At 38.9% G+C, this 24,478-nt stretch overlaps 1 protein-coding gene across 8 annotated transcripts in view; it reads right to left on the reverse strand.

The window, feature by feature from the left end:
- LOC144534478 (phospholipid-transporting ATPase ABCA1) overlaps positions 1 to 24,478 on the reverse strand; it is a 187,392-nt gene that overhangs the window by 30,489 nt on the left and 132,425 nt on the right. For all 8 annotated transcript variants that reach the window (XM_078276426.1, XM_078276424.1, XM_078276418.1 and 5 more), the window contains 10 exons: positions 23,536 to 23,630; positions 23,113 to 23,218; positions 19,633 to 19,707; positions 16,635 to 16,804; positions 11,556 to 11,733; positions 10,343 to 10,458; positions 9,035 to 9,179; positions 3,369 to 3,492; positions 885 to 1,014; positions 342 to 462 (listed from right to left, as the gene is read on the reverse strand). In XM_078276426.1, coding sequence (XP_078132552.1) covers positions 342 to 462; positions 885 to 1,014; positions 3,369 to 3,492; positions 9,035 to 9,179; positions 10,343 to 10,458; positions 11,556 to 11,733; positions 16,635 to 16,804; positions 19,633 to 19,707; positions 23,113 to 23,218; positions 23,536 to 23,630 — 1,260 coding nt within the window. The remainder of the gene's footprint in view (positions 1 to 341; positions 463 to 884; positions 1,015 to 3,368; positions 3,493 to 9,034; positions 9,180 to 10,342; positions 10,459 to 11,555; positions 11,734 to 16,634; positions 16,805 to 19,632; positions 19,708 to 23,112; positions 23,219 to 23,535; positions 23,631 to 24,478) is intronic.

Below are 24,478 nucleotides of genomic sequence, written 5' to 3' on the forward strand. Positions count from 1 at the left end.
TGTACATGCTTGAGTGCAAATATGAAAATGTGCAGGGCAGAGCAAAGGATTGACAAAGTGCAAGACAAGGCCATGTATATACAGGGGTTAAAGGCCAGAGTTCACCATCCTGCTGGCCTGACGGAAGAAGCTTTCTGAGTCTATACGTTGGACGTTTACACAATCAAAAACAATCTCACATTTTCTAAAAGCGATTACAAACGAATAAAGCAATTAATCAACCTCTGATAAAAAACAAAAAACAAACAAACAAACAAAAGAAATGACTGAATAACAAAGTGGGAATGAACTACTATCAGAGCAATACTTTAACAAGAGCCAAACAATGCACTGCACAATACCTTAGTGAGATCAAATATCCTCAGAAGGTCGTTCTGGGCCTTGCCTTCATAAACCCGTCTGCGTTCCCGAGCAACATCGATATCCTCGTCCTCTGCAGATAATGGCTTCCCAGAAATAAGCCTGGCAGAGAGAAGTCAAACCGCAGTTGGCACAACACTCTTCAATAAAATTAACATGAACTTGCATGACAAATTATCTCGGTCAAAGTTTAAGCTCAGTGAAACAATCTCGGTAATTTTCACAAATAGTAGAAGCCACAGGCATTAGTTTCCATGGCAACCTTGCTTTTGGAGTAAGTAAACACTAAAAAAAGAAAAGAAATCGGGCAGTATTTGCCCAAACAGATTCACAGTGCCACAGATGTTTTATATAACATTAATATGCCAGTATATTACTAATTTAAATGACAGAGAATCAGTGGTTTATCTGACTGAAACAAATACTGGATGGAAATACATAGAAACGTGTGAGGAACTATTTGGACAATTTTGAGTTACACTTTAATTCACTTTGAAATAACAGTTGTTGATAGTCTCTTTTACCTTGGCTTGCAGAAAAATTTATACTGGATGAGGATTGTGATGGCAAACATGACAGCTCCCTGGATGGACATGGCGAGGAGGTTCTTTCCCACCATGTCCCAGCTGAGTGGGTCTTTGAAACGGTCTTCCCCTGATAAAGGAAAAAAAAAAAAAAAGTGAAAAACAGCATGAAATATGATCATAAACAAAGTCAATAAACACAGAAAATGGTAAGTAATTAAATGCATTATTACTGAAGCCAGAAGCAGTTTCAGATTAGAGAGAGCAAGTATGAACTGAGGGGAAGGTACATGTTCACAAAGATAAAGATTAGAACAAATGTAAAACAAGGATGTATATCAGCAAAAGGAGTAAACGTGGAATCTTTTAGATGAGGAAGTAAAAATGTGTTACACGCTACAAAGATTTAAAAAAAATACTAAAAAGTAGGATGATTAACAAATATAAAAGTGAGGCATGAATGGCAATGTGTATATGAATGGGAATGTATTTTGTTTTGTTTATTTTTTACTTCTGCACAAATGTGTGATAATATGTATATAAAATACAAAAATTAATGATAATGCATTTTAAGAACAAAATAATAAAATAGAACGTAAAAAGGGTAAGTGTAATAAGCAAATGCTTCAACCTACAACTTTTCGATCAGTATTGATTATAAACGAGTTAAGATGACACTGCATGAACTAAGGTGACACTTTTTTTTATTGTTATGTAAGTGATGTTGTGAATTTATGTGATTGATTGATTGAAATGAACTAAACTAAACTGTGTCATTTCATGTTGAAGGTGCCCTGCCACACGTATTTCATTACTTTGTGGTAATGTCTGAAGTTCTACCATGGACTCTAACATTTTTTGTGGAAAAAATGCCTTGGTTATCTTGTTTCAAGCCATTTTAGCGTGGTATAGAAAGCCTGCAGGAAGACTCAGCTCGATTTGTGCCAGTTCACATTAATATTCAACAAGCTAAGCTGCTTGACTCTGATTGGCTAACAGCTAGCCAATGAGAGCCTGGCTATCAGCATCCTTTACCCAGCGCAACTGGGCGAGCTCATGAATAGTAATGAGCTCAGGCAACGCCACGTCAGACTGACCAGCTTTTGTAATTGGCCTGATTTCTCTAATTTCTTTTCAATGGCTAGAGCTGACAGAGGAGGTAGCAGTTCATATTCACATTCACAATATAACACAAACACATATGGACCTAACATATTTTAAAAAATACAAGTAAAAACGGTTTTGTGTGGCAGGGCACCTTTAATATCCAGCCCTTATCTACAAGCTCAGAATACAATTTAACAGAAACATCATTAAAAAAAAAATGTAAATACCAGATGTATGTATTGTTTCATGGACAGCCAAATATGTCTTTGTGAAAAGTTAGAGGAGAGCTGGAATTTGATAGCTCTTTGAAATGTTTTTGAGACATATTCATTGGTGTAAGGCAGCAGTTTAAAATGCCACTTAGCCTTAAAAAATAACATAAAAAAACGCTGTCACCTATGTCATGTGAGAAAATCAATGATATCCTGTACTTTTCATGTCAAAAAATGTTTTGGCTAATGAACACTTTAAGTAAACCGGTGACAGACCCCCCCCCACTGTAACCATTCTGCTCTCTCTCTTTCCTCCCTCTCTCACACTCAACAACCCTTGAGCCTTAGGGGGCAGAGTAAGTAGACAAGAAAAACGAAAGCGCTTTCAGTCTCCTTCTCTGGTAAATAGCCCCTCTCCACACCAGCCCTTTTATGTTCTGATTGCTTTTCTCTTCCTGCTCTCCGCCACCGTCGCAAATGATTCCTCAAGCCACTATTTCCTGCTCCATCTCTCTAGAGATAACACCTCTCTTCCTCTTTCATGTGCCTCTTTGTCTCTTGATGGCCTCCTCAACCCGGCTCCACCTCTACAGCCCTGTTCCCCTCTTCTCCCTGTCTGAATGTTATTTAAGGGTCTAATACATGGGTAAGGAATGATAAAATCAAAATGTAGTCACTTTAGTCAAAAAAAACGGTCAATATGTGTACTGTATAACAAAACATTATTTCATCAACTTGACATGTTTTTTTTTAACTTTTTTTTGAGGACAAATTTTATGTAACTAAAGCCCTATTTGCCTGAGTCTACTATTACCAGTGGACTTCATGTGATTTAGAAATTACCCCTCCCCCAGTCTGTGTTTGTTGGGGCCCATTCACACGGGTGAAGTCTGTATTTTACTTGACATTATCCCTCACATATGATGTCAAGGCTCTGCCAAAACTTTAATTTATAATTGCAAACGCAGCCAAAATGACCCCAAATCACAGGAATGCCAATTCGCAAGGGACTAATATTATCACACAACCTCAGTGTTTGGCAAAATATGGTAGGTCATTTGCGGTAAAAAAAAAAGATTCTTGACAAATTACAGACATGGCATCTCCGTAATTATTACCTTTCTCAAGGATTAGTTATGCTGTCATAGTTGTGGTGGCCACTTACCAAAACTGCTGAACAGGGTGGCTGTTGCCTGGTTCTTGGCCATGTCAATTAGCCCTCTGCCGAGACAGAAATGTGGGAATATCAGCAGCACCTGCTTCACTATGTTGTTGATGCGGGTGACATTCTGTTGGGGAAAATGCACACAATCACACAAACAAGATACAAATTAGTGGTAAGTTAAAGCATGAATATTCAAGCCCTGACTAGAAATTAGCCAGCAAAAGTCTAATATGTTTACTCGCCGCCTTGAATCAGCAGGGCCAGTGGCATAAGAGGTTTGGAAGACAATGGGCAGTGTCCTGACGCAAGCGTGGATAATTAACACACATCCTGAACTCCATTTGCATGCTGCGCGCTGCTGTGCTGCAGGGCACGCCGACGAAGCACAGAGCATCTGAGTTCATCTGCCTTGTTGATGGAATTCAGCATACATTAGGGAACATACTGTGTGATCCATGAGGTAGCACACATACAGTATGTGTAAACGCAAATTGATAAGGTGGTGCTCAGGTAAGCAGATGTTCATCCTTAAACTCATAACTATGGGTAGAAGGAGCACGAAGAGACCAAAAAGACACAGCTAACAAAAAAGCTAAAACTGTGAAAACACCTACAGACACCCTCTGTGTGTCTGCCTATGTTCTTTCTTCTGATACTGTATACAAGAACAAAGAGACAGATACACACAAACACAAAGCCAGAGCACAGTGTTTCACTGTTTCACAAGGCATACAGAAAAAGCTAGTCTCATCTTGATAGGGCATTTCCTGGCTACAACTTGTCTTTCTCTCTAAAATTATACTTTCCCTTTATCACTTTCCTTCTTCCTGAGGTCACAATTCAATGGCGGCCTAGTAAAGCACAAAATAAACAGTTAATTAAAATGAGACACAATGGACCGGGCTATAACAAACTCGCTCAAATAAGGAAGGAAGTACAGTAAGGGAGGGAGGAAGGAAAGGATGAGATAGAAAAGGCACAACGAGGGAAGAAAAAATATGAATACGTTTGGCACTGTTTGGCATTCAAAAGCAAGTTCATGCATTATGCATTCTGCTTCATTGTAGCATAGTCTTCAAAGCTCTTGCATGCAAGCAGGAAGACCACAAATTCATCATTTCTGTTTTTGGGCGAGCCCGAGCATAGAGTATGCGGGGCGGGGGTGGCAGTGCATTTTGTTAAAGCTGTGTGCAAGATTTCCAGATGATGGCCATTGTTGTCGCACAATTTATTCATGGGTGCTCTGTGATTTATGAGTTTCACTGAGTAAGCTTTCAATTAGCAGTTGAGGATGAGGCCTGTCAGCTTTAAAAAAAAAAAAAAAAAAAAAAAACACCAACAATCCAAATGCCAGATTTAAAGATATTTATGTCAAGTAACTTTACTGGATCTTTGTCTAGGTTTTACATGAATAGTTCAACATTAAGGAAAATCTTGCAGAGAGTTAACTGAGAAGATTGATACCACTATCATGTCAAAGAGTGGAATTGATCTTCTCATCTAACTTGTATTTCCCAAAATTTGGAACTATTCCTTTAACCTGTCACACTTCGTTTGATCGCTTCTTCTTTTTCCACATGATCCTTGAAGAGAAGGCATGCCCAAATCTGATCAGAAAGGTGACAAAGCTACAACTGTACAGTAGCTCCAAATTAAAGCTGGAGAGCTATAGTATGCGGATATCTTGTATGCAAAGTCCCTTTGGCTCAACCCAATTTACAGCTCCAGTAACAGTTTTAATTGTATTTCTAAAGCCAGTTTTCTAGGTTGACTTCTGGCTGTAAATTGATATGTGTTTGCCATTACAGTAAGCTAGCTAGATAAAACAAAAAAAAATGTAAACAAGAGCAGAGGAATTTATACCGCAAGATGACATTAACGCTATTGTTCCTTACCGTTTTTCAACATTGAATGTCAAACAAATTGTATCCCCCAGTTGACATATGTAAATGTACACACACACACACACACACACACACACACACACACACACACACACACACACCTTGGGATTTGTTGAATGAGATAAAGAAAGTCGAATAAACAAACAGCTATGACCTTGGCTGAATGCGGCCCATCTATCTAGCGAAGGAATGCGAAGAAAGCAAGACCTAATTTGAGATCAATGCATAAAATCACACATCTCCTCTTGACTGGTTCTTCATCAAGAAGGTCTAAGAGGCTCTTAGTCGGAGATGATGAAATGCTGGACAATGTTCCTCCTTAAGTTTGTGCTATATGCCCATAAATCATTTTCAAATTGTTTTGAAGGTGGTACAGTCTGCGAGGCGCATAACTGACCCATATCGCTACTTGTGCTTATTCCCACAGTGTGGCTTCATTCATAATGCTGGGAATCACAATGAGAGCAGACAGACACAATATATGGCTCAAACAGTCAAGTTAGATTTTTTTTGCAGATGATATTCGTGTTTTTTTTTAGCTACTTTGCATAGTTCTTGTGAAAATGCTGGCGTGCTATCAACCAACAAGTTCAAGAATTGTTATGGAAGTTGTAGCTAAATTTAGAGGTGACCCTGAATAGTCGAATATGTGATGCTCGATCGAAGGAGCAACTGCCAATTTCACAGTCGAATCTACGCAGAGGCGTTATTAAATGAGGATCATGCCATTCTGGCTAAATGGGGGTGGTCAATGTCATATTTTACATAAGTATAACCACCCAATAAGTTAATATACAGCATATTATTTATTTATTGTTTATTTATCAGGGACATTACCTATAACATTATCACAACCAAATGTGAGCAAATGAGAGATGAAGGTTTTTTATAATATAAATATTAACATATAATGCTGTAAATAACAACGCAAAGAAAGAAGCTTTTAATAAATCTTTGTGCGTGAATAAATTTTCACTCTCTATGATCCGTGACCCATGGAGGAGAATGTTGGCGGCAGGGATTTAAACCTGTAACGTAAAATATCTGGGGAAAGAAAATCTAAAGTGTGGGTGCACTTTGAAATAGTAAAAGATGATCCAAAGTAAGATACAGGAGCACAGCCGTGTTCGACAGGCGATAGGCAAGACTTGATGAATCTGATTCAACATTGTAAATTCTTAGTCTGGGACAAAACTAGCTACATTTGTTGTCATTTGGTTGTCAGACTTTGCCAGTTATTTAAAAAAGGGGTGGGGAAAAAAACTAGACTGAGTCAGCAGGACCCGATGCTTCTGTTATGTATGTATGTGTCTTTAATGGGTATTTTAAGGCCAAACACGGCATGCAAGAACATCGTTTTTTAAATGCACTGGCCAATTTTGAGATTTTGGACTATTTGGCTTCCAAACCATGTCTTCTTCCATTCTATCTGTATTCTGATGGTTTTTACAGAGGGCTAGGTTCATATATCATGCATAGCTAGATTCATGGAACATTTTATTCCTAAAAAACATGGTGAAAATGGATTTTTCTATGGCTGTTGAAAATACTTTGATTTATGAACCTGGCTTTATCCAATGTTCTGTTCTGGAAATGTATGCATTGCAAATGAGTGCATATTTAATTAGATAATACCTCATTTGCATATTTAAACATGAACTATACTAATGCACTTGTAACACAAAAAAATAATTGTCTTATTGTATTGTAAGTAATCAACTGGGGAAGTTTCATGGTGATATCTATTAGTGTCCTGTCTTAAACACCCTGCCAATAAAGGATGCTGGACTTCACACAGTGCACTCCAATTACACTACATGAGGTAGGTAGGACCTGGCCTATGTTTATTCTGAAAAATCTATCTGTGCCCGTGGTTATCTCTGAGTGGCACGTGGTGGAGGCATTGACTCAGACACTGCTCCAAGCGTACAAGGCAGGCTGGGATTGATACAATCCACAGGGAGCTGGACAGTCCTGAGGGGAAGAAAATCTCCCATTGGTCTCGAGACAAAACTGGGGCACCGAGCCTGTAACACTGCAGCTCTGCTTCCTCTCTTGGAAAAATAGTGCTATGCCCAAAAGGAATCTAGGTTCACCCTGTGCTTGAAAACAGAGAACAGATTGAAGCCTGTAGCTTTACTTTTGAGTGCCATTGTTTAAGTAATGCCACCGCTGAGGAGTCTACAAATGATGAGACAAAGCTTTGAAACTGTAGAAGTCGCAATAGGGGAAGACTGGATTGAGCTGTCATGTGTGAGATCTACCCTTTCTGCCTAACTGGGGCACACCGGGGCACTGTTGTATCTACGCTAGCTATTTTGTGAAGAGTCCGTTCCCTAGAGATATCTGCTCTGAACTGGGGACACATGGAAACCTGGAGAGTTGTAACATTTGTTGATTGATGTCGACCTATCAGGTTCTCTTATCAGCTGTTAAATCAAGTCAGATTAGCAGAATTACCATGGACCTCTTAGCCTGTCAAGTCTCAGAGAAACACTATCTCTCTCCCTAATGCCTTGGAGAAGAGAAGAGTTCAATAAATCTGTCCTTTTACACTGCCAGTGGGCACCATGCTATTCATTAAATTATTACCAATGGCACCCTTTATGAGTAATATGCTGCTCTAACACTGTATCTATAAATAAAGTGAATGCAGAGACAAATAAATGGCAACAATGACATTCTTTGAGAGTAGACTTGCCAGCCGAGAAATACAAACTAATAATGAATGTCGTAGATAATGGAATCACAATGCAAATGAGGCAGCCTCGTAAGGAGACCGGAAACATCCCATGCCATAGCCGAGCGGCGCCAGAGGAAACATCAAGTCAGAGGCAGGCGTGTCGGAGAGGACAGAGTGCGCAGAGGCAAAGTCTTTCAGACAACATTATGCTCCGTCTGAAGTGTCGGCTCAGAGCTGTGGGAGACATTCTGACAAAGCATCAGACATTGCGTCTGTCGACGAGGAATGACTGATCGGCACAAGGCTAAAAATATAAAATTTAAAAAAAAATCAAAAAGTAAGTGATTAATGCTAATCATGCAAGTAACAATTAAGTCTACAAATGAAATTAGACACGTTTAGTTCAGAGAACAAATGAAAAAGACACCAAGACAAGTAAAGTAGATACTTTTCTTAATCACCACCACCTCTAAGGCACCAAGGTCCTGTTCAAGCTCTGGCTGTAACATAAATTGTACAGTCAGAATTGGCCAATTTCTCTCTTCTTTTTCTTTTAATGAAATGTAATTTAAATTCTAATCAAAAGTGAAATGACTGACAGTCAACATTATTCTCTCTCCATTTCTTATGCAGGTCTTTTTCGGTGTCTTTGTCTTATGATTCCACCAAGTCTGTAGCAGCTTGCAGTAAAAATGAACACATTCTGAAAGATGGATGAGGAAAGTTCTCTGAATACCCAATTCTCACCAATCGATTAAATATTAAAAGAGAATAGTGAAAATAGCTCCTTTGAAAAATCCTTGAGAGGATAAAGGAAATACATTACAAGTTATACCAGGAGAGTACACACTCCACCCACATGCAGATTCAAGATTCAAGTCAATTTGCCATCCACTTCTATAGCTTCCAAATATATTTTTATGAAGCTACTCTATGGGAGAGTGAATGTCTGCATCTGCTGTTTCAAAGGAAGTGTGTCTTCCACTGTGTTAGAATTGTGCATATATATGTATGTGAGTCATTTGTTTTTCTTGTCCATTCCAGAATACATGTACAGTATGTGTGTGACTGCCACTTACATCATCATTAATGAGCTCCATAACAAAGGTGGCTATGCTGCCGTTAATACCAATGAAGAGGTTGATGCAGGTCAGCACCACGTAGGCTGTGCTGGGCACGCTGAAGATAAAGGAGGCGGGATACATCATGGGGGTGATGGACCACCTACAGAAAACAAGACACTGTCACACGAACAGAGCGGGAGGGCAAACAAAGATCCCCTGACCACATTTAGCAATACCATTGAAATAGACGAGAAGTCCAAATAAAACAAAAGTATTTAGAAAAACATAGCCTGAGGATAATCACTCATTACACTCAACACCAGGGTTTATGTGAAAGCTGTGGCCAATTTAATGTTAGAAGAATGAATGCCGTTTTCAATTCATAAATGCAGATTACAAAGTCAGTACCGTTTCATGGCATCACCCACCAGACTCTTCTGATCATTTGAATGTTCAGTAAGTGATCCATAAAACACTGCTGAACAATAAGTACCACCTACGCTTTGGCCTGCAGTAGTTCAAGTTCTGTATTAGAGGTAGTAGAAGCAAGGTCCTGCTCTAAGTGTCACTGAAGTAGTAAAACAACCTCAAATAACATTGTATGTATTAGTTCAGTATAATCAGTGGGCATGCAGGCAAAAATTAAATTTTTTTTTTCCTTTTACTTTTTTGACATTGTGCGACCCATAACTATATACATCATCATATGGCTGATCACGTTGAGTGTTATACTTGTAACACCTCATTAACTTAGACAGATAATGATGCAAACAGCCAGTACATTGCACTCATGCTCTGATCACCACCAGAGCACACTACCTACTTAAAATGAATCAGCTTGAATGAATGTGCTGCACATTTTGCTTGAAATAGTGCATAGTAGCAGTTACCCATACATTTTATGAAAGTGGGCCAATATCTCCAAACTATAGATGATGTATCATGAAGATCTAATTTTCTCATCTTAGAAATTATGTTACAACATATGTATGGTAAAGTATGATTATTTCTTCCTATCTGCATTTACATTTTTCATTAAATATACTAAGTGTGGTCGGACTGTAGCCTATATGAAGTGCTAAAACTAGCAAATGCAGAATAAATTATACAGTATATGCGACAATGTTGAACAGTGTTGAAAAACGGACAATCTAAATAGTATCTAATAAGGAACAATTCATGATCCAAGTGTCAAAAAAGGGTAAGCCAACAACTAAAACCAAAGAATAGGAACCTGCTATAATTCCTAAACTGACTGAAAATTATACTTTTAAGAAGATATTTAAGGTGCTATTGGAAGTATTGAGTTATGAATTTACTTACCCATACAAAATAAGCAGCAGAATCAAAGCAGGCAGGTTAGGAGGTGAAACATAGGCTTTTTGTTGGAAGCAGAGGAAGATCACAATCACAATCAAGCATGGGATGATGTAGTTACACTGTCAGAACAAAACAAAACATGCAAAGACAAAAATAAGCAGCTATCTCCATTAAAAGTAAATGGTCAGTGTATGATTAAGAAATGAATACTTCATGGCATAAGTAACGACATAAAGAGATTGCTTGCTTTTAATTTTGTCTTTTTCAGACTGAAAAGGACATGAAACGATGGAATCTGTAACATAATTAGCACTCAGATACATCCCCCTTTAATGTTCAAATTAATTCGGTGAATAACAGACGCATCTGAGTTTCTTGTGTTTGAGGCAATGATACATTGAATTGAGCAATGATTATTTAATATTTGTTTAAATCCAGTCAATATCAAAAAAAGGCTGAACATTTTTTTTACTTGTAATATTCCCTTTGGCTGCAGAGCCCTTTAAAAACAAATATACTGTTTTCCAACGGGTGAAAAAAAGATATACTATAGATCAAATGAATATACTATATTAAAATACAATGATATTTACAGTTCACAGAAAAAGATGACACTGAAATATTAAGGTTTTTTTCAACCTGGATTCCTTTTAATATCTACTGTTGATAGGGCATGTATACTAATGCAGAGAGCGTCAGGCCAGAATCATTACAGTGGCTCCTTAGGTACATTTGTCTTCCACTCAGACAGCACCATAATGATGAGTGTACAAAAGCTTCCTGATAAAATGTTTACTAATACTTCCATTCTGCCTCAGGGTAAGCCTGTTGAGTGTAACCGGGGGGGGGCAGCCGGTGTCAGTAATTACGCCTCAGAAAATAACTGTTGCTCCGGTGAAGCTTTTTCCCAGAAGCCAGCGGTGTCAAAGCCACTTTATCAATTACAGTGGATGTTTGTTTTTTTTTATTTATTTTTTTATGTACAGCCTTAGGTGGGAAAAAATCTTCAGGATAGCACAGGAGAAGACCATCAAACTAGGGTAAAATGAGGCCTTCGGCACTGAAAGTTGAGCTGGATGAGTCACATTATAATACATGTCATAGTTTTTACCTAGATTTTATTCAGCATGCAAACGAGTGGCAATGCTAAATTGTACCTCAAGAAGTTATGATCAATTATGAGGTGATGCAGCAGCCTGATGGAGCAGGTACTTACCATGTCCCAGGCAAAATTGGCCAACCAGTAGACAGCTGGGTTAACTCCACTGACAAATTGCAGATGCTTGGCTTTGTTTACCCTCTCTTGGATGAGGAAGAGGACAAAGCTGGCAGGGATGAAGGACATGGCAAAGATAACGCAGATGGACACCACCAAGTCGGTGGAGGTTGTGGCCCTGTGATTGAATGGAGCACAGTAAACAGGAAGTTGACTGGAGAGCTATTAGTGTGTACCAGGACATTGAAAAAGAAACACAGATATGTGAAAATAGGAGCGGAGAGGAGGCTTTGTCCATGAAACTCTGTACAAAATGTTTAAGACTCAGATGATGCATTTTGGGTTTCAAAATATCCCTATTGATAACATTTGAACAAAGCATTACAACAAAGAAGGAAATTCTTTCATTAAAACACAGGTAATTTGGATTATTTTACCGTTTCCACTATGTTTACATATGCTAAATGTAAGCCCTTACCTCAGGGTACTGTAAGGTGCTTTGGATCAAACTGTGAACATGAATTGGAATGTGAGATATATTTATAAAATACAGAGCTCAATTGGAATCTAAATAAAATGGTCTAATGCTTCAAATGAAATTGATTAAAGCTGGAGTGTGATATTCACTGCATTTTAATGTAATACTGGCTCACTTCATTTTCAATTTCAGAGGGCACTAGTTATCACTGTACAGTATACCACAGCATTCACATTTACTTCCTTCGCCAACATTCACAAGACCAAAGGTATTAATAATCATCACCCCGGCTTCCATGAGAACAAAAGAAAGGTTTGGAGATGGCAGACTCAACAATGTGCTGTGGAAAAAGTGCTGACTAAATAAATGTGAAGAGATTCTAAGGCAGGGGTGTCAAACTCAGTTTCACTAAGGGCCAAACTGGAAAATAAGAATCAAAGCCCAGACATATATGGTTTATTGACATGCTTTTATTTCAATGAAAAAGTAAAATATCTTTGACTGTATTACTGCATGGCGCTTTTTTTTTTAAAAGACATTTTTCGTAATTTGTCGTCACATTTTTCAAAATTTTTGTTGCTTTTAACAACTTTTTTGTGGCTTTGTCCAACGTTTTTATCTTTTGTTATTTTATTTGTCGCTTTCCCCCGACATTTTGTCGACATAAAGCCCTACAATAGTCAGCAAAAAAGTTACTTAGCAATCATAGAGTTTAGCAAATCAAGCAAAAAAAATATTAAATTTTTTAAAAGCAGGCTACCACACAGCCAACTCACAACAACAGGTCTCAAAGTCAGCAAATCTGCCAAATTCTGCTCTGAGCGTGATCACAGTTGGAAAAAACAGTTTCCCGTCTTTTTTAGTGTGGCGCACAACTAGGCGGGTCAACATTTGAGGTGAACCTCAATTGATATGAGAGCCAGATAAAAACTTGTGAGGGGCCCGTGGGCCTTGAGTTTGATACGTGTTCTAAGGCATTTGTCTCATTTCCTGTACTGCAACAAACACACTACATGTATTCCTTTGCAATGTAAGGAAGCATTTAAACTAATTTTGTTACACCTACAAAACAACCTGTGTAACTAAGAGAATCAACAGTCAACAGGTAGTGAGGAATTAGAGGAGCACATTTTAAAAACTTGACCAGAGTTCTCATCTTCATTTATGTTAGAAACAAATGTCCCTTTCTCCTCCGAGATGCTGACCTTCGTTTCACTGTCGTATATCTTCATTTTATGCCATCCTAGCATTGAAAATGTCCTCCACTGTGTCTGCTCAATTAGCATTGGATAAAACTGTGGTGTATTCTTTTAACCCCCACCGTCATCCTCAGCCCGCGATAATCTCTCACATGACTTCCTGCTGTGTAATTAGCATATTAAATAAGTTACCCTGTGTGGCTACAAAGCTGTATTTATCATCGCCAACCAGACACAATTAGAACACAAATATAAAATAATTTACCACAGTGGGTGCCAGCTTACATTTCAACAGGTTTTAAAGGGCTGTGTGCTCTGTTGGGTGGAAAGATAATGTAGGGGACAAAGCTGTGAATGATCTAACCCTGAATGCTTGAAGGTGGCTAATTGCTGTGAAGAAGAGGACAAGCAATCTGCTAATTAACTAATAATGGAAGAGCAAGAAAGCTGAGCAGTGGGAGTACAGCTTTACAGGATGTATTGCTTTCCTTTAAGTTTTTTTAATGACATGGGCTGCAGGGCACAGCCTTAAATGTTGAAGTGTAGGGGGGCTTGAAAGCAGGAGATAATTATCGAATCTGAAGCTCCTGGCACAACATTCGGGTTGTCATTTGTATTATGTAGATAAAGTAGAGAACCATTTCAATTACGATAGAAGCTTGTTGCAATTAATTTAATAGCTCAACCGTATATGACTTTTAAATGGGATATTTTTAAAGATAGTGTGCACAAATCGGAAACAATATTAATTTGCTGATTGTAACCAAATTACACATCACATTCAACAGGGTGGAAGAGCAGACGTTTTTTTTGTCAGTTGCCAAATTGATATCCCTGAACAATTAACAAAAGATACATATATCTCCATAATGAAATGGGGCTGAAGTCTGACATTTCTGAAGATGATAGAAAAAAATTAGAAGGCCCTCTTTTCAATTCAGATGAAGCACAGAGACCTCGCAGGAGTGAAGGGGTAATTTCGATGGGTGTATGCATCACCTTTCTTTTCATCTGCATACTTTCACAATTGTGTGGCTCATGACATCACTTGCATTGAAATTAGTTGTGAAGAGCACTAGATGGGAGTGACACTTCAAATTAGATGGTGCAGCGCAATTTTGGTGTCCAAAATCTGGTGAGGGAACAAGTCATTGGTGATGAGTTATTATTCATAGAATGGCAAGTGTCTCTCCCTGACATGAAGGAAGTATCAATTCAGATATATAGTAGATTCATTTTTAAGGCAGATTTTCCCTTAATTTCTTAGATTTTCGATTTGATGTTGGCAAGCAAATTATCCCCTTCAAACAACAATTACTGAATTATGCACACTACTTAAAATGGCACTGGAGTTTTGTTGGCCACCTGGGGGAAGCAGAACAAGTGAAAAAACAGCATCATGTAATCGCTTTATAACGTTGTTATAGCAAACTTGTTAGCAAACATTTTCCTAATTACAGATCTAGCAGTTGAAGAGATACGTAGGAATCTTCACAAACTTCTGTTAAAACGATCTGGATCTTTAGCTGCTAGATGCTTGACTTTATTCACTAGCTTGTCATTAACTTTGTCTGTAGGAGCTGGACATGTAGCATAGAGATGTTTTATCAGAGGTTTTTCACAAGAAAAAAAAGCTGACTGATACTACTAAGTGTTGATAGGTATATAATTTGCAGGTGTTGAACCAAAACAATAAGCTAAAAGGCTGAGAGGAACGGCAGAGTTGGGTGACAAATCTTTATGGGCTTAACATTTTTCATGTTACACATTGTCATTTGATTCATTGTTCATATGAAAAATATTGTGGAGCTTTAAAGGTTCTGTACTCAACATTCAGGACATAATATAGCAGCAAACAAATATTTGCTACGTAAAGATATACTGTAGTGGAGTAATGGCGCCCTAAGCAGAGAATGAAGTCACACTCCCTCTGTGTGTTGTAATCTGAGCTTCTTTGTTCTTTGTTTTGATAGCCAGTCTGGCCCTCGCGTGCGTTGGTATCTCACAAATTGGGGAACAGTCTGTAAGAGCTGTGTGAAGGATATCCCAGACCCCTTTTTTTCCCCAGTGTTTTGAGTACCGCCCCTTTAAGCAACCTTATTCCATATGCTCAAGAAGTCTCTGCCGCCCTTTTTCCACCCATTCTTGTCTCCAACCTGCATACTTATTCAACAATGAAGAAGTGTGCAAGCTAATCTGGAAATCATAGTTCATAAATTAAAGTAGTCACACAAAAGGCTCATCCTGAATCTACCATAGGAAGGCCATCGTAATTACCTCCTAACCCTGGCGCAGAACTCAGGGCGGTCTTCAGCACCTGGTCACTATATAAATATCTGACTGAGGGTCGGAGCAACTGTGGAGTATGGAACTAAACCGCTACTATGTGAGGATTGGTAGCAGCCACTGTATTGCCTTTTTTAATGTGAGGAGTTGTGGTTATGGCGCTGTAACGCAATTTGCTACAGTGGGATGAATTTCAACTTCTTCTATTAAAAGTGTTGATCCCGGTTGATCACAATCTCTGAACAGACTGATGCACGCTATCAACAACAGATAATGTTGAGGAATGCACACCAGCTCAAAATAACTGATCATAATCACAAAAAACAAAACAGTACACAGTACACACAGAGCAGTTAGATCCATATGTTGCGACTTAGCACGTGATTAATCTCTGACTCTCATGGGAAGCTGCTCTCCTGCTAGCCCTGGGATAAAGTATGAGAGAAAAAATGGTATATCCTCATTAAGGGGCTCCCATGGGTCTATGAATCTGTGCATACTCATACAAATCCCTCATCTATCTATCTGTCTTACGCTTTCCATTGTATTGTCTCTTACTCATCGGTTCTCGCTTTGTCTTTGCTGTCTCTGCTTTTCTTTCTCCCACTCCATTGCTCTGTCCCTCTCACTCTGCTTTAATTCTCTCAGTTCCCCAGTCAACATCAGTCTCTCTCCTCTGCATCTTATGATGTATGGTCAGAAAATCAGCAGGCAAGAGAAAAATGTAATGTAGTATTCCAGAAAGTAGAGGAGGAGGAAAGTGGAGATGTAGTTTGCTGAAATAATTGCAGCATACACTGTAAACACAATAGAACATTTCTTTTAACGTGCACGTGTTATACACAATACTGAATGTAGTCAGCATTTTATGCTAACACCATACCACATGTTGTCAGCATTTTACGCTAACTAGCTTGGTAACATTTATAAATAACATTATATTTGACATTTAAAGTCTGTGTTCCTACCCTGTTTTCTCTGACCTGGACCACTATGAGGCACATGGGATATAATAATGACTAACAGCAAGGAATTTTCAAGTTGCTCCTTTGCTCCACAAAGCTAAAGCACAGCAGCATCTTCCTTTTGACCCCTTTTTCTGGTCTGATGACTCACATGGCTATAGAGGTGAGCTGCTCCTTGGTGAGGTTGAGGGGGTGATTGGACACGGAGATGCCATACTGGCGGGGATCCTGTCCTGCCGGCAGATTTCCCCTCAGGATGGCGTTGTTGGCCACACTGAGGAAGGACACCATGCTGTGCCATGCCTGGTTGTAAAACCACACCTGCAAAGGTTGAAAAAACTGAGAACAGCATGTAGGGGCTTTGCATTTGCTTCAGATGTCACTTAGCAACTACATCTGGCACTGATCTGACAGTTGGATGTGGACAAATAATGGAGAAAGATTTAACATGCAGGTTATGAAAGAAAACACTTTTCAAAAAGATGAATTCTGAGATGAATTTCTTTTTTCATAAGGTTACCAAGAGAGTTGGACTTAAACTACAGAGTTTTTCTGGCTTTATTTTGGATTTGTTCGCATCTAAATCACAGGAAAAGCAGCACAGAAAGGTAAAAAAGAATGACTGGACAGAATCTGTACGCTAGTTGTTACAAACAGCTGTTGTGAAGGGCTTTTAAGAGCTGTGTACCACCAATATGGCCACCATAAAGTAGTCAAATCACTTATAAAACCTTGGTTTTTCCACAGCTGAAGAAATGGAGAAAGCTTGGGCAGTGATGAAATGCTGTTGTTATTTGAAGACGCACCTAGGTTCTTATGCATTACTGCACAACATAAAGTACAATGAAATGTACAGCACAGTACAGTGTAACTGTTGGGCTAGTCTTGCATTGCCAGACCTATCTCTACATCACTGTGTCAGTGCTGGAGTATAGTCTGGCTATACCACCTATCTATTTTGGGATTGGAGAAAAAAACATTGACTTGTATTTTTTTTAAACCAATCACAACTGTCCTGGGCGGCGCCAAGCATCGATAGTCGAGACACCAAGAGGGGAGGGACTACTGTTGGGCTACTGTGCATGGTCCCATATATTTTTTAGATTACACTTTACTTGAAGTTTTCTACATACGAGTGACATGACACTCTAATGAACGTGTCATAAACATTATAAACAAGTCATAAACATTTATGACATAACGCTTCTTTTAGTAAGTGTCATTCGGTTTTGTCATGACAAGTTATGGTTATGGTTAGGGTTAGGGTTCATGTGTCATGACTGTGTCATGACAGTGTCATGTGTTCATGACAGTGTCATGTCACTCTTATGTAGAAAACTTCAAGTAAAGTGGTAAGAGTTTTTATTCTGTATTTTTGTGTGTGTAGGTCTTTGTCTTGTGATGATTAGAGGGAAAGATACAATCGACTTTTGTCCAACTGGTGCACAAAAGGCGCTCTGAAGAGAGAGGGGTCAAATAATCTCTCAAACATTTTGTAGATAGAGCTGACCAACATTGCTTTTTCATTTAACAGAAGAAGGCCTGCAATGAATGCCAAATACTCGTGTGGCGTAGCACGCTAGCTGCAAACACAGGGTAAAAACATTCTCGCACACTTTCCTTTTAATGTAAGAGACACTCTCGAGTCTGTGGCTGCTGGGGTGTAGAAGAAAAAGAATGGATAAAAGAGAGTGGGAAGAGAAGACTCCCCACTGATAGTGCAGCGCTAATTAAGAGTGGATGGCGTTTGAGTGTCAGGCTAACACTCGAGAAACTCGAGTACACAGACAGATGTGCACACACACAGATACACTTTCTGTTCTCGCTGTATCTTAGATAGACAGATCAACCAAAATTTATATTATTTTCCCTCTTATATTTTCTTCAAGCTGTAGTTTCTGTAAGGTCTTCAGTTAAAATATCATTGGATGTATTCAAGATAGGAAGAGAATAAAGAGCACAAGGTTGGTTGCTAAACGCATAAGGGGGTGGGGGAGCAAAATATGAGTAGATATGATGGCAAGCAACATTTGCATTTCCACTATGAAAACTACTTTAAACATCAACTTGTTTTGGGGAGGGACAAAACTCTATTCTCAATATGAGATATATGAGTCTGAGATATTTGTACTGATACTAACTTTAACATGTAATACAAATGTAGTCCAGTGGAGGAAAGTAACTAAATGCAATTATACATGTAATATACTTAAATATAATTTTGAGGTGCCCACTATTTTTATTCAACAGCTATAGTAACTAGTTACTTCTCAGATAAAGATTTTATAAAAAAAGAAAATAAAAAAAAAAAATCATGTGATTATAATAATCTACTGTTAAAGATTAAACCAGTGGTTCCCAACCTTATAAAAACCAGTGTCTCGTTGGGGCCCTGTGCCTCGTTTCGGATGTCTGTGAGTTGTTAGAGTCATCTCGAGCAGCTACAACAGTAAAATGCTCTTTATAAATGACTGCGTCAGCATTAACATTCTAATAATGTCATATATATCAGCCAGAGGGGTCATTTTTCTGCAGAACAAGAACTTTTGCTTTAAATACTTCAAGTGCATTTTGCTGAAAATATTTATGTATTTTTACTAAAGTAGGAATTTGAACACAGGACTACTTGTAATTGAATATTTTTAAATTATTATATTGGTACTTTTTACTTAAGTACTGTAAAGGATCTGTGTACTTCTTCCACCACTGATGTAGTCAACATTAATTATATAGTAAGCTTGACACATGCATTTTAAGTCACTGCACACCCTTTTTGCAATACCTGCAAAAGGTACAGTAAGTAGTATTTGCATTAATATACTGAACCATCATGTAATACCCTCACTTTATAGCAATCTACTCATAATCCAAGGTGTCAATATTAACCTCTCCTCCTGAATTTTGTGGGAAATTATATAGGCATCATCATTTATAATTAAGTAAATTGCACAAGTAAAAAGGTGAGTAGACCAGTTTTAGGTGGGTTTGCCTCTTCACTGTCTCTGCCCATGTCCTGTTTCTCTTGATCACCAGCATTCCTCAATCTAAACTGCACCTACATAATTTTACCTCAGAGATCATTAAACCTTTATCTCATTGGTTCAAATTGAACAGTAGAGCAAAGGGGCACACGGCAATTAATAAAATACCTTTACGTTGTCCCTGGTTCCCAGCTTCTTTAGTAGCGTCTCAGCGTTCTGGAAGATCTGATCAGTCAAATTATCCTAATGACGATGAGGAAAACAAGACAAAAAATTGAGTTGGAGACTTAATTGGATACACTTGGAAAACCACCACTACTCTTTGAAATGCAAAACATAAAGCAGAAGGAGACAAGAAGTAAGACTTCCGGGGATCTGAGCCACTTATTTCCCACAGTCTTGGAAAAGAATGTGTCCCCCGTTATTTTGGCTGCTTGCGAGTTCTTTCCTCTTTTAACATTTCTGTTTTATTAAATAGGGTGAAATAATTAAAATCATGAGGAGAAAGAGAATATGAAACAAAGGTTCACAAGTAACAGCAATTGCCTCACTACCTAATGTACCAATCATATTTAAGTACTATGGCTGGATTCTAAGTCACAAGTGTTCATATACAATATAACAGCAAAACAGTATTTTCCACAGAGTACAAAGTGTCTTCTAGGTGGTGAAGAGATGAAAATGGCAGAGAGATGGTAAAATGGACAAGTTGCATAAAAAATATGCTCTACTCCACTCATGTTTCATGTGAAATGAGCGTTGGAATGAGAGCTTGAGATGACAGGCACGCGATTCCCAAATTGTCATGTTGATACCATGCTGTTCAGCCTGACCATAAGAGCACTGAGCACATTACATATGTGATATAAATGCAAATAGACCTCCTGTTGGACCCTGCCTTCATAGGGCTATTGCAGAGGATAAGAGGGAAAAGGGGGGAGAGTGGATGTGGCATGGAGTGAAGAGAGGTCGGTGGAGGAAAAGTGCAGGTGACAACTGGGGAGAGAGGTGGGGGGTAGACAAAATAAGAGGAGAAAAATCAAGAAAGACATTGTAAGAATGCAGGAGTGTGCTCAGGTGCAAGTGCTTGTCTGCTATGAAAGAGATATAGTGGAAATGAATAGACACAAATGATATCTCAAGTCCCCAAGACAGTTACCCAAGGACAAGTGACTAAGGAGATCATACCACTTCTGTTCTCACTTTTCCTATCCCACAGTCCTTCACTCAGCCAATCCTACACCACATCTTGACAATCTCAAAAATGTTGAAACATTTAAAGAATGTATTTAGAACATTTTTTGTTTTTTGCCCTGCCATAAATCTGCTCTTTTGAATTAACAAAATGTTTACACATTTCGGTAACACAGCATGAATTCTTCATCTCTTTCCATATCACCGTGTGAGAAGGAAAAAAAAGAAAAACGCCCCCATCAACACTGACAGGAGTATTTGTGTAAAATAACATCTCCTCTGTTACAAGACATTACCTATTCATACACCGGGCACAGAAGAAGCCTCTTACTCTTGTTTGAAATGCTTCCTCCAGCAAAAGCAAAAAATCTTCAAAACATTTTGTATTTTTACTTTGCTCAGGTTTGCATTGTGCCAAGCAGAAACAGGCAGCGCCATTAGGCGGCCTTGCTGAGGATTAGCGGTGGCTTAAACCAGATGAGAAGTGGGCCAGCAGCTGCCTGGGTCTAATCCTTGACAAACTCCTCCCCAGTCAAGGACAATGACAAGCCTGGCTTTGGCCAGTGGACCTGCCATGCCACAGCAAACGACGCAGCAATAAAGCCACTCGAGTGCGCTGACTTTCTTGGCTTGTATTCCAAAGCGGCCTGCACAGTTCAGTGGTCAAGTGCTCTGTGTGACAGAGTGGTCATATGGTATGTGGGACAGTGTGCTAATATGTGTCTGCTATGTGTGTGTATTAACAACTTGCCAGGAAGGAGTTCATGGTTTGTTAAATTAGGGCCTTATTTCTCTGAATAATATAAATGATGAAAAAAAAAAAAAAGTTTGAAAAGTTAACAAAACATTTCAGGGAAAGTAGTGACATTAATACTATGTACATATCACACTGTGCCATTCTTCTGCCTTAATTATACAATTCCAAGCACACAGGCTTTCTTGTTCTCATCAGTCCCAACACCACATGTGATACCTAACCCTATTTCTACCTGCTAGACACAGGAAATGCAATTAAACTGAAAGTTCAGAGCCCACTTCCCAGCCTGCGCAGGTGGTTAGAGTGCCAAAACATGCTACTTCCCGTTAGCGTCTCGTATCACAGTGCCTGCCGAGCAGAAGAGAGCCAGACATTTCCCAAGGACAGTGTAGCACTTTAATAACACGGAATGCAGAGCTGGGATGGCTAATGCCCGGCCATTAGGGTTACATCATCGCTGCTGCACGAATTAAAGTCACATTAGCGTTGAGATCCGGGAGACAGAGAAAGGAGCCTGGGTAGGGCTGAGACCGGAGACGCCTGAGGGCAAAGCAGTGCGCTGATCTCAAAGTAGTTTGAACATCCAAAAATTTGAAATGTTAATGAGAGACTGTGTGTATGCAAGACAGAGGCTGAGAGAGAAATAGAGAGAGATATGAGGGGAAAAGTGAGTTGGTACGTAGTTCAAGAAACACTGTGCCTGAGTAAAAGTATGTGAATGTATAGTGGTAGTTGGTTTAGTTAAATAAATGTGAGAGGAAAAAGGTTTGCAGGATTGTGTGTGAATGTGTGTGTTCTCGTGCAGTAAAGACCCAGATTCCTCGATTTATTCAAAGCAATGCACAGACAATCATAGCTTGTTGCCATGGACACTCAACAGAATGGATTTGAAGAATCCAAACCTACACTCTTCTTTGCCTTTATTCTTCTTTCTCAATCGTTCAAATATACAGCGCGATCCAAAAGTCCACTACAAATAACATGACCTGTACCCAAGATACAAAGCTAACTGGACAAAGAACACCATGCTCCAATTAGGAGCAGCTCACTCACAAGGCCGCTGGCAAACTGCAGCCGTGACAGGAGAAAAGCAGTTTCTGAACCACTTCTTCAGTCACAAAACTAGTGTCAAGCATTTAGTGTTGGAGAAATAGTTACAACGTAACAGCACGACTAACTGACATTGCCATTCCTAGATGTTGCTAGAATGTCTGAGATACTAAAATCTATATAAAAATTAACAAAAAACTTGAAAAGTTGTATTATCTTGTTTGAGAAATAATAATTGGTTAAAATGTGGATTAATTTTTTTTTTATATATATGACACTCAAGAACTTTTGTTTTTCATTTTTAGACAATATGAGTCATTTGACCAAAAAAAGCCACACTTCTAGATGGTGATTTGAGGGAGGTGTTTTTGTCCGGTATTGCAGGTAAACAAGTTCTATGCTGCGCTATCTAGGGATGTGACGAGACACTCAGCTCACAAGACGAGACAAGACACGAGATTGGGTTCACAAGAACAAGACAAGATGCGATTTTAACACTATTTATATTTATTATACTATGGAGCCCAACAGGCCAGGCATTGGCCAATATTGGCCAATATATTATTTTTACCTCAACAAGAAGTCTCGTCACACGTCTAATGGTATCAACGGGTTTGACTTTGTGAAAGCCAGTATTTCTTACATACCTGAAATGAACTGAATAGGTTTTTTAGATCCCTGAATGAAGCTTTGATTGCTGCCTCAGTCAGACGGACTTGAGAGTTGACTGCTCCGACAGAAATGCCCCCGTACCTGGAGTGGCAACAAAAAAAAGTAGAGAGGTTCAAGTGGTGGTAAGAGCATGTGAGTCATATCAAGGATAAATATACCAGTGGATTGTTACACTTCGCTCTGTATATAGATTAAGACACATGAGATACAGACATTCAAGAAAAGCAGATATTACAGTGGAAATATGGACATGAACAAACATGATCGGGTAGTACTTTGGCTCTCTTTGTTTAAAAAAATGTCACTTGAACTACCCTGATTCAAAAAACCCTTCAATTCTGCAGCGTATTCAAAAAATCTCTAGAGAAACATCAATATTCAACACTGACATGCATTACCTTGTTTTACCCGAGCTTCCAAAAGTCTTGACCAAAAAGTCCGTCATGTTACGTCCAGTTAAATCCAACAATGTGTCTGTTGTGTTCTGGATCCTCTGTTGAAAAGAGAAATAAACAAAAGAGTTGAAATGTTAGAACTCGAAAAATAAATATACATGTTTGCCATTTGTTAGAGTGACCTTGAGCTTAAACATGCATAACAGATTAGTTTGGGGGTACGTGGGTGAAGCACAACATGCTGTAAACAGAATACGGACATATTATCACCTTCTTGAGTTGATAAAGTGAATATGTCAGCATGGGCATACAGTTTATTGATTAGAGCATCTTTACGTTTAAGATGCAGAAAATCATTTCAAAAAATGTTTCAGTAATTCTCAAAATACAAGGCCAATCTGCAGATAATGTTTGGAGATACATGACGTCCATGCAAAAGAGGTGCGGCACTTTTTCTTTTACTTATGAAAGGATATACAACTTTTGCATTTAGCCCTTAACTGTGTGTAGTGTAGCATCATGAGCAGAAAGGCTGACCGCAGACAGACCCTTGCAGGCGCAACTGCTCAGCCACACATAAAAACTCATCAAGTAGATGCAAAATCAACAAAACTTAAGAGCAAAAACATTTTGCAGGTGATATCTGTTTACAGCAATGTGGAACACAGTCTCTCAACCCTAATCATAATAGTCAATTAAGCCTGGCTATGGGAAGCCTGGCTAAAATCTAGCCCCCCCGCCAAATCTGCGAAAGCTGTGTCTAATGTCAAATAACCCTAATTAGATGCCCTTCTGTGGATAAATGGGTACATTCAAACATCCAATTAGGGAGGGTGCGACACACCACCATGAATTTACTCCACGAAGCGTAGACTGATACTTCCCAGTACACACACACACACACACACACACACACACACACACACACACTCCCGCCAACACCAAG

Source organism: Sander vitreus, chromosome 19 (assembly GCF_031162955.1).
Source record: "Sander vitreus isolate 19-12246 chromosome 19, sanVit1, whole genome shotgun sequence".
Taxonomy (NCBI): domain Eukaryota; kingdom Metazoa; phylum Chordata; class Actinopteri; order Perciformes; family Percidae; genus Sander; species Sander vitreus.